The sequence below is a fragment of the Myotis lucifugus genome, unplaced genomic scaffold (assembly GCF_000147115.1).
Source record: "Myotis lucifugus unplaced genomic scaffold, Myoluc2.0 scaffold_10, whole genome shotgun sequence".
Taxonomy (NCBI): domain Eukaryota; kingdom Metazoa; phylum Chordata; class Mammalia; order Chiroptera; family Vespertilionidae; genus Myotis; species Myotis lucifugus.
In genome coordinates, this window is record NW_005871058.1 from 13,588,975 (window position 1) to 13,599,816 (window position 10,842).

General features: G+C 40.7%; 1 protein-coding gene across 5 annotated transcripts in view; it reads left to right on the top strand.

Annotated features, from left to right (window-relative positions):
• PDE6H (phosphodiesterase 6H) overlaps positions 1-8,692 on the top strand; it is a 21,092-nt gene extending 12,400 nt beyond the window's left edge. For 4 of the 5 annotated variants that reach the window (XM_014451727.2, XM_023750073.1, XM_023750074.1 and 1 more), the window contains 3 exons: positions 3,457-3,637; positions 5,024-5,064; positions 8,279-8,692. In XM_014451727.2, coding sequence (XP_014307213.1) covers positions 3,504-3,637; positions 5,024-5,064; positions 8,279-8,355 — 252 coding nt within the window. In that variant the 5' untranslated portion in view covers positions 3,457-3,503 and the 3' untranslated portion in view covers positions 8,356-8,692. Of the gene's footprint in view, positions 1-2,950; positions 3,001-3,392; positions 3,638-5,023; positions 5,065-8,278 lie in introns of those variants that run through there. The other variant, XM_023750072.1, reaches the window with a different exon arrangement.
• Positions 8,693-10,842: the final 2,150 nt, after the last annotated feature.

Genomic DNA, 10,842 nt, shown 5'->3' on the forward strand with positions numbered 1-10,842 from the left:
CCCCCCACCCCCCCCATCCCTCCCCTTGTTCCTCCCCCCTGCCAGCAAGTCCCAATCTGCCCTGTCCGGATTGGCCGGGCCCTGATTGGGCCTGGGCAAGAGGGCCCTAATAGGCCCTGATCGCAGGCCAGGCCCAGGGACCTCACCCATGCATGAATTTGTACTCCAGGCCTCTAGTTCCTTATATAATGCCTCACACTTTGAGTTAGACATGAACTCTGTCCAAGCATAGAGTTGCAACTTCAAAATTATATAAACATGCAAAAGAAACTTAGAAGAAAAAATAAGTGTAATCAGGGGAAAATAGAAGTCTAGTGCAGTTTTAAAATTCTTTGGCATTAATGTTAGGGGGCTCAAAAGTATCCAAGGAGGGCAGAATTTCTTCTAAGACAAACCAGGAATAAGTTAATAGTTGGGGCATTTGAGGGCCACAGAGGATCGCTCAGTAAGAGCAGATGACAATCGCCTCTTGGGTGCATGACCAGGGCTCTTCAGCCTGTGGCCCAAGAGAAGCTGAACCTGTGTCGCAACCATAGATTTGTTTGCACGGCTTCCTCGACTCCCAGAAGGTCTAGTATCTAGTTACTCTTTTTTGGGTACTTTTCACCAAATACTCCATTTACGTTATCTCATTTAATTTTCTCTATGACCCGAAAAAGAAGGTATTATTTAATTCATTTTACAAGATAGACTAAAGCTCAGTTTTGTAGAGCAGGAATTTGAAGCTATGTTTATTTGATTCTAAAGCACCTACTCTTTACACTGTATTGCCCCAAAGGTTAATTTGACTAATTTGATTTATCTTAGGCCCTCACATTACAGGCTCTACATCTAACATAGTAGGATCCTAGTTAGCATTGTCAGATGAAATAGGAGATTCCCAGTTAAATTTGAATTTCAGATAAACATTTTAAGTATAAGCATATCCCAAATATTTAATAGTACATAGTTATACCCAAAAATTGTTTGTTGTTTATCTGAAATTTAAATTTAACTGAGTGCCCCATATTTTCACTTGCTAAACCTGACAATCCTAATTTTAGTAGATTCCCCAGATGAGAGAAAGGAAAGTTTGTGGTTTCTGACTATTGTGAAAGAATTGGGAAGTCATAAAAGCCTGGTCTGCGAGAAATTCTCTAGTTTATCTCCATGGCTTTGGCAGAACTGGGACGTGCCAGTTGCTGGTGCCACACTCTGATGCCACTGGTGATTCCCATGGCCTGAACCACACTTCGGAGAGGCACCGACATTGCCTGTTTACTGGGGCAGGAGAGCGCCCACAGCACAAGAATGGGATTCAGTGAGCAGAGGAGCTGGCAGGGCACTTCCTAAGCCACTGGGGGCTTTGTAAAGTGAAGATCCGCTGATGCCTTCTCTATGGTTTGATGCAGAAGGTCACAGGGTCAGACTCTCACATTCAGGGTTTTAGTCCAATTTCTTCATTTGTTTATTTACTCATTTGACAAATATACATGGCATACCTAATAAAGGCCAGGTACTGTTGCAGGTTCTGGGATCACAGAAATCAACAAAAACTGGAAAAGCAGCCCATATTCCAAAGGGGGATTAAGACAAAATCCTTGGCATGAGTAGGTCATCCAGGGGTCTGGCCAGGTTCACCATCCCTGGTTCCAGCTCACAAATTAGTCAGTGTGTTTCTTTGAACAACTTGAAAATTGGCAGGACAGGGTGAAAGTAGTAAGTTGGAAAAAAATGAGGAAAAAATATCTTGGTGGAAAGGATTTAAAATGATTTTGAAAGTAATAAGAAAAAGTTGATGAAGTTATACAACATAATATTTGAGGGATGTGCAGTGTGGTAGAAAGAGAAATAAAAGGCTAGCACAAGCCAAAGATTGTCCAGGAGAATTGAAGCTAAGGATATTAGCATAAATCTATAATGGGTGAAACAGAGAATTCAACGAAAACAAAGCTTCCAGGTAGTGGATTATGAAAGGGGTTGGCTCAAAGTGAGGGATTAAGACTATTTGGGAGTTCTTTGGAGCTTTTCACAATCTTCCTTCCTAAGGTAAATATTATCAACTTTTTTGATGGAAAAGAAAAAATTCTTTAGCTTAGCACATTTGTTTTTTAAACATACCTTTGTTTTTTTTTTTGTTTTTTTTTTTTTGGTTTCTTTTTTTTTTATTTTTCGCTAAAAGTATTACAAAGGGTATTACATAAGTGTCCTCCCCCCCCCCCCGCCCTTGACAAGCCCCTGCCCTCCCTTACCCCCCAGTGTCTTATGTCCATTAGTTATGGTTATATGGATGCATACAAGTCCTTCGGTTGATCTCTTACTCCCCTCCCTCCTGTCCCCCAACCCTCCCTGGCCTTCCCACTGCAGTCCGACAATCAGTTTGAGGCAGCTCTGCCACTGTATTTATTATTGTTCAAAAGTTTGTAATGGTCTTAATTATCCATGAAAGAGTGAGATCATGTGGTATTTTTCCTTCATTGACTGGCTTGTTTCACTTAGCATAATGCTCTCCAGTTCCATCCATGCTGTTGCAAATGGTAAGAGTTCTTTCTTTTTAACAGCAGCATAGTATTCCATCGTGTTAAACATACCTTTGTTAATCATGTTCTTTGATTTGTACTTGAAGAGTGACAATGCACATTTCTACAGCTAAAATGAAAGTCTGGGAAAACCATATTAGATAGGCCCATGATTTGGATAGGAAAAAATGCCAAAAATTTTTGAGAAATGTGTAGCTGAAGAACCTCATGTCTGGATATGAAGTTAAATCACAAACTTACTACTTAATCACTCTGCATCGATTTTTGTATGTGTGTGTGTGTGTGTGTGTGTGTGTTGGGATGTATTGCATACTTTCATGGGCGTTGGTAACCCTGATTCAGAGCCACACCTGTCCAGACAATTACATTTCCACACCATCACTGCTCCCTCCCCGCCAGCTCTGAACTAGGAGAGAAGTCTCTAGATCACGTGAGGATTAAATAAAGTAAAGACTATAAAGAACAAAGGCCATAACAATGGGTCAGCAAACATTTAGAGTCTGATTATTTTGCAGCTGGGTGGAAAAATGTGTAAAGCTTAAATAATATGATAATATGTCAGGGCTGTAAAGACTGTAGATATCATTTAGTCCATTCTCCTCCCTTTACATATAATGAGACTGGTGATCACAGAGGGGCAGTAGGCCATTCTAATAAATCACATGGAAAGCTAGTGGCAGATGTACTAGAACAACATATCTACCTAGATTCTTGAAATCTATTGGTTGTCAATTTGTATTCCACTATATTGAGTGTCTCCATCAATTTATACTGTGATTTATTTAAAATATCTTTAAAAGATGGTAACTTCTCCCCTATTGAGCCAACACAAAATACTTAAGCTTCTTTATCACGGTGCTTTTTCTTTCCCAGTTTACAGCAAAGGTCTACTAAGCAACTGTCCTCATACCTTGAAGGGTCTTTTCTTCTCTCACAGTTTAAGGGGCCTGAAGAAGAAACATCGGCCACCAAAGGACCATAAGAATGAGTGACAATACTGCTTTGGTTCCTCCAGCTTCAAACCAGGGTCCCACCACCCCACGCAAAGGGCCCCCCAAATTCAAGCAGAGGCAGACTCGCCAATTCAAGAGCAAGCCTCCGAAGAAAGGTGTGAAAGGGTAAGACAAGGATGAAAAAGAAGACTTCCTATTGTTTCTTTTCTCCCATAAGACTGCTTTGTTGTTGTTGTTTTTTAAATTAAATTTATTGGGTGACTGGATAACAGGATCATATAGGTCTCAAGTATATTGCACTGTGTGCTCACCACCCAAGTCAAATCTTCTCCCGTCACCCTATATGAGGCCCTCTTTTCCTCCCATCCTCCCACCCCTTCCCTTGGCAACCACCACACTGATGTCTGTGTCCACGAGTTTCAGTTTTATGAGTGAAATCATATGGTTCTTAGCTTTTTCTTCCAAACTTATTTCACTTTGCATAATATCCTCAAGGTCAATCCGTGTTGTCTCAAATGGCAGGATCTCATCTTTTCTTATGGCTGAGTAGTAGTCCATGGTGTATATGTGCCACATCTACTTTTGAGATTTAATGCTCACCATATTAAGCAAACTTACAAAAATTTCCACCCCATCTTCTGTTTTCCTCTCTGCCACAATCTTTGCTGAATCATGCTTTTAGCCCTGGAATACTTTCTCTCTCAGCTCTCAGGTCTAAGGCCAAATATAACACGGCAAATGGAGCCATTCACAATGACCTTTGACTTGACCTCCCTGGCTTTTCTTCTTGACCACTCCCTTTCACCAGTATGCCCCATGCTTTCATCAGGGTTACAGAACCACTGGCCATTTCCAGAAATCACACTTTATTTTTATGGCTTCAATCTTATGTCTTAAGTTCTTTGTTTTTCTCTTTCTCTCCTTGGCAATGTCTTATTTTTCAACACACACTCATAAGTTAATTTCTTTTTGAAGCTGTTACTGACTCTCTTAGACAAAAGTTATTATTAATTCCTTGTTTGCCTTTTGTACATTCAGCTATCATAACGTTTACTATTTTGTATTACATTTATTTGTTTTCATTTGTTTCTTGAGACAGAGCTCACTCAGAGAAAATTATTTATTTTTTTCTCTCCTCCTTGAGCCTAACACAGTGTCTGGCACATAGAAGATGCCTAATACGATACTTTTGGGTAACTAAACAAATGAATAAATTAATCAGTTTAATTCCTTTCATATTGCTTTTTTTTCATTCCAATTTCTATTTTTAGAAGTGAGGCTTGGCTAAAATTGTCCCACTGATCATTCTTCCTGGCCCTTGATTGTTTCAGGTTAATTTTTTACCCTGGGGAAAATATCTCTCCATGGGATACACTGTTTAAAACCTGCCGGAGTGTTATTTTCTTTACCTTAATTCAATGCAAACATAAGAAGTTTTTCAAATATAAAAGCTTAAGCCTCTTCTTCCCCCCTTGAGTCAGGAAACTTTCCACATGAGTCATTCCAGGACCCTTTTGTTCTGATCTCAGCTAATTTTTATTTTTTCCATAGGTTTGGAGATGATATTCCAGGCATGGAAGGGCTGGGAACAGGTGAGCCATTCAGAGACTAAAGTGAGAACATTACACTTGAAGTTTCATCTTTTTATCTGCTTCAGGCCAGTTGAAAGTTACCAGAAAAACCTAAGGCAGCAGTTCCTTTGAAGACCGAAAAATGTGGGGTTTTATTTTTGATCTCCCAAGTACTAGTTAGAATGTGTGTACCAAGAGGCAAACACTCTGAAAGAAATCAGGTTAGGCCCCATGTTTGTTTAATGAATTCTCTTGTCTTGTTCAACAATGATTGAGAGACTGTAATGGTGAATTGCAGACTTGTTACAAAGATTCTCAGTTAGTCTAGACCAGCTTCTTTATTTTTCGGAAGAGAAAGCTGAGACACAGCAGAATTAAGTGACAATCAGAGGCCACAAGTGAGGTATTGGAAACAAGGGTGGGGCCCGGAGAGCATTTCTACTCTAGCAGGCCAACCACTCCCTCAACTGCTTCCTCTTTTCACACATTCTCTGGCACCCAGAACAGGGCCCCACACACTGAAAGTATCCAATGCAATTTTTTTTTTCATTGCCTAGCATTTTTATTCATTGAATAATGAATGCAAATTACTGCCTATTTTTTTTTAAAAAAAGTAATAGGCTTTATTTTTTAGAGCAGTTTGAGATTTACAGGAAATTTAAGTAGAACGTACAGAGTTCCTATACACACCCTCTGCTCCCCTCCTCCCCTGTACATAGTTTTTCTTATTATTAATGACTTGCATTTGTTACAATTGACGAATCAATAGCGACACATTATTATTAACTAAAGTCCATAGCTTACATTAGGATTCAGTCTCTGTGTTGTTGTCCAGTTCTTTAGGCTTTGAAAAATGCGCAATGCCACATATGTAACATTACAGGTTCATACAGAAGAGTTTCACTGTCCCCCAAATCCCCTGTGCTCTGTTTATCCCCACCCTCCATATACGCCTAACAACCAATAATCTTTTTACTGTCTTCATAGGTTTGCCTTTTCCAGATTGTCATATAGTTAGACATACAGTATGTAGCTTTTCCAGACTTCTTGCAGTTAGAAGTATTCTTTCACTTAAGGTTCCTCCATGTCTTTACATGGCTGATAGCACACTTCTTTTTATCACTGAATAATATTTCACTGCATGGTTGTATCACAGTTTATTTATCCTATTGAAAGACATCCTGGTTGCTTCCAAGATTTGACAATTATAAATAAAGCAGCTATAGACATCCTTGTGCAGGTATTTGTGTAGACATGAATTTTCAACTCATCCAATACACTTTTTGTTTAATCCTCATTGGAGGACATGTTTTTTTTTTTTTGTTGTTGTTGTTGTTGTTTTTTATTGATTTGAGAGAGAATGTGTGAGAGAGAGAGAGAGAGAATATCAATGTGAGAGAGAAACATCAATGGGTTGCTGGTTGCCTCCTATACAAGCCCAGATCAGGAATTGAACCCATAACCTGGATATGTGCCCTGACTGGGAACCTGTAAGCTTTTGGTACACAAGATGATGCTCCAACCCACTGAGCTACACTCACCTGGGTTCATCCAATACACTGTTTAAAAAAAAAATCTATACTAATAAAAGCCTAGGTGGTCCTTGTGCACGGCATTGTCACAAGATGGCCACCACAAGATGGCTCTGTGCACAGTGGAGGTGGGGCCCAGTGGCTGCTCCGCGTGGTAAGGCCTGGGGGGTCCCGCAGCTCCACGCAACACAGAGGAGGCCGGTCCCGGTTGAGAAGGCAGGCCGTGGCAGGGGAGGGTAGTTGTGGGCATCAGGGGAGCAGTTAGGCGTCAATCAGGCCAGCAAGGGAGCGGTTAGGGGGCGATCAGGCTGAAGGCAGAAGCGGTTCGGGGCAATCAGGCAGGCAGGCTGGCAAGTGGTTAGGAGCCAGTGGTCCCGGATTGTGAGAGGGTCCAGGCCAGGCTGAGGGACATGCTCGCCTCCCCCATGAACTAACTTTGTGCACCGGGCTTCTACTGTGTGTGTGTGTGTGTGTGTGTATATATATATATATATACACACACACACACACAGTGAGAGAGAGAGAGAGAGAGAGAGAGAGAGAGATTTCAGAGAGGAAGGGGGAGGGAGAGAGAGAGAAACATCAATGATGAAACATCAATTGGCTGTTTCCTGCATGCCCCCCACTGGGGATTGAGCCTACAAGGGCATATGCCCTTGACCAGAAGCAAACCTGGGAACCTTCAGTCTGCAGGCTGATGCTCTATCCACTGAATCAAACCATCTAGATCTCCAATACACTTTTGATAAATGCTGGCATTCATAGCAATGAGTGTCCTTACCAGGCAATTCTCAGTGTATTTGCTTTTTGCAATCAAATGTCACTTCTGGAATCTCAAATAAATTTTATAGCCACTTTATAGAGCTCATGTGTTATTTTCCTAAATCAACTGCTTCTATATTTTGACCAGATATATTTAAGACTAGTAAATCCACTCTGGAAGATATGTTGAACTCTGCTAACATATTTGGAATAATAGAAAGAGGTTTACACTAGAAGAAGGTTTGTAGCCTTTGATTTGGTTCTAGTCCCATTTCTGCAACTGTGCAATTTTTTGCTAGATGTTTACTCTTTCTGGGTATCCACCAGCTTCTCTGTGACCTGGGGACATTAATAATTTATTTCTGGATTCAAGGGACTGGATTAGAGGATCCCTTGAAATCACTTCTCAATATGAGTTGGATGTAGGCATTTCAAAATGTAAAGGAGCTGAGGAACAAGTCAGAGAAGCCCAAGGAACCCACCTGGATTGGTAGGGAGTCAGGAGGCTATGGGTTTCCAGACCATGGGGGTTTAAAGCGCTCTTATTTCTCATTTTAACTCTTGACCTGACTAGAATTCTACTTCTGGTCCCTCCTTAGTGGTTGTGCTTTGGGGAGGTCCTGGGTGATCAGTGAGATGTACCCCTACAGGGTAGCCCCAGTCAAAAGCCTTGGGTCACCTGCCCAAAAGAAGATGCAGAATAGAGCCAACAAAGATATCTGGAGGAGTGTGTTCTGGGGCCATAGGAGCCTTCAAAGGATTAATTAAGCAATTGGTCTGATCCTCTGGGTCTCAGGGCCATTTTAGATAACTTCCCAGTCACCTGGACAATGAATAGGAGAGAGGAGGAGGTATCTTCTGCCTGAAGGATGTCTTTTTGAGCAGAAAAGTCTCTCCTGGGGGTGAGGCTGACTTATAAATTCTTCTTCCCTCTCTTGCAGATATTACAGTGATTTGCCCTTGGGAGGCATTCAGCCACCTGGAGTTGCATGAGCTCGCTCAGTTTGGGATCATCTGAGGCACTCTCAACAGCATCTGCTATAACTTTGATTTCTTTTTCCCTATTGAGTCTTGAAATGCAGTCTTGTTCAGAAGTGGTTCCTTTTTCCTACGCAGTCATTTCCTATAAGTTGCTACTAAGAGTTCTAGTGTCAGACTCTCTCATAGAGTACAGTTTAGCTCAGAATAGTGGGGAAACATCAACTTTTGTTAGGGCATTTCAAACCTGACTACATTTTCCTATCAGCTGTGCGAAGTCATAAATATTTCTCTAAATATTTGTTTGTTACGTCCTTCAAATCTATTTTTGCTAGGCATTCTTTATGATTAGTAAGTAATAGGCTTCTAAAATAACATTTATGTCACTCACCTCCCCTTCTCATTTAATAAAGAAAATATTTACTTTGACTCTTGTGATGAAGTTTATTAAATGCTCCAACGAAATATCTGGTGCTCCGTTCTAAAGAAAATTAAACACAGAAGGCACAGTCATACAGGAAATAACCAGAGTGCATGCAAAAGACCATAGGATTAAGAGTCAAATTCTTATTCTTCTTTGTAAGTTTGTAAAACACATCCTTTCTGGGTCTAAGTTTCTTTGAACCAGGCTGTCCCTGAAGTCCTCTGCAGTTTTAAATTATACAGCTCTAAGTTGGTGGGAGACTGGAGATTTAAAGTCAGGACTAACTACGGGAGCCTAATTTTCAGTGCCTTGATTCAGTTGATTGAAAAGATTCACGTTAATGTAAGAAACATTCAAACCTGTAAAGAATTTTTGTGAGTTTATTTGACCCAAACTGTCGACAATTACCGGGAAGCAGAATCTCAATGTATTGAGTTAATGCTCCAGAGAATGGCAGTTTTTCCACCTAATTTTATAAATTACTATCAAAGGAGGAGATGTAAGTGGGTTAAATGAAATCCACAGGTGATAGATTAGGGAAGTGGGAGAAAGCAAAGCAGGGAAACCTCTGGGGTTGGGTAAAAAATAAAATGATAGACACATGCTTCTTTTACATAAGTGGGTACAGGATAGTTGACAGTCAACAATTAACACAACAATAACAGTGAGGGAATTTGTGGTCTCTGCCCTGGTGCCCTGACCACTGGTTGTGCCCTGAGGGATCCGGAAAAAGGGAAGTTACAAGTTACCCTGACATTCCAAAGGTATGTTATCATAGATGCAAAAAGACAATAGACTCAGTTAAGATCAAAGTTGATCTTTGTCAGAGAAGATACTGACCTAGGACATGACTACCCACCATAGACTGCTTCTTAATTAAAATTGTTTTAATTTCAGACCATCCTTTGTGGTTTGCAAGGCTGCCATGTAAGCCTTCCATAAGTTAGGCCCCTTTTTGTCCACATTTATAGTCTTTAAAGTTTAGACTCAGATGCAAAGGCTAGGTAGTTGAGCTCTCAAAATAAAATGACGGTTTGCTTCACCCCTGAAGTTGTGTCAAATATAATGTGCACATAGCTGTCTTTCCCCAATATTTCCAAGGCAATTGTGCAATTCAAATGCTGCCTCTGTCGGACTTGAAGGCTTTAGGTACTTGTATTAATTTCCTCATTTCGGTTTTGTAATCTGGTAAAAGAATGGAGTAAATTAACTGAAAAGAGAGACAGAATGATAGAGAGGAAAGAAAGTTGGGTTCTAATCATGGCTCTACCAGTAAATTGCTCTGTAATTTTGGACAAAGATTCTACCCTCTGGATCTTCCAATTCGCCTAAATTTGATAACCTAAGGTGCATGGCAGCAATACATTCTGTGACTTTGAGGTCCTCAGAGTCTGAACAAGGAAATGGGAGGCTTTTGCTGCAGACTCTATGCTAACTATTTCACACAAATGACCTAGTTACCTTCGGGCCAGAAAACTAGGTGCCTACAAAACACATCTGGATTGGTCGGGGTTAAGGAAACTGAGGAATTCCAGACCATGGGAATTTAAAGTGCTCCTATTTCTTATTTTAGCTCTTGGCCTGACTAGAATTCCATTACTGTTCCCTCCTTCATGGAAAGTAAAGTACGAAAGAAAAAGTAAGGTATAAATTCTAAAGTGGAACCATGACTTGCGAGGAATGTGGTGGTAATGTGTATGTCCCCTTCAGCAGGGACTCCTGCCTCCGCCCACACATCTGGGTTCAGTCAGAAGCTCCGCTTGATAGCAGAGCCTTTGGTCTGTATTTGTTCATCCCAGTATGCCTCTCAGTTAGGGAGGTCTGGGTTCTTCAGCTGTGAGACTCTGTCCACATTTGGCTTACTTTGCAAATGTTTCTGAAGCAATAGCACTGACAAACAGAATGCACCCAATGGAACATCTTCAATGGCCAGGATGGAGAAGGATCTAGAAACCATATTACATGAAAAACGATTGAAGGGACTGATAATATTTAACCTAGAGGAGAAAATGATAATTCCCAGTAAATATTTGAAAAGTTATAATGAACAGGACGAAGCAGACCTATTTCATGTAGGATTCTAGCATTTAGTGGTAAGCTAGA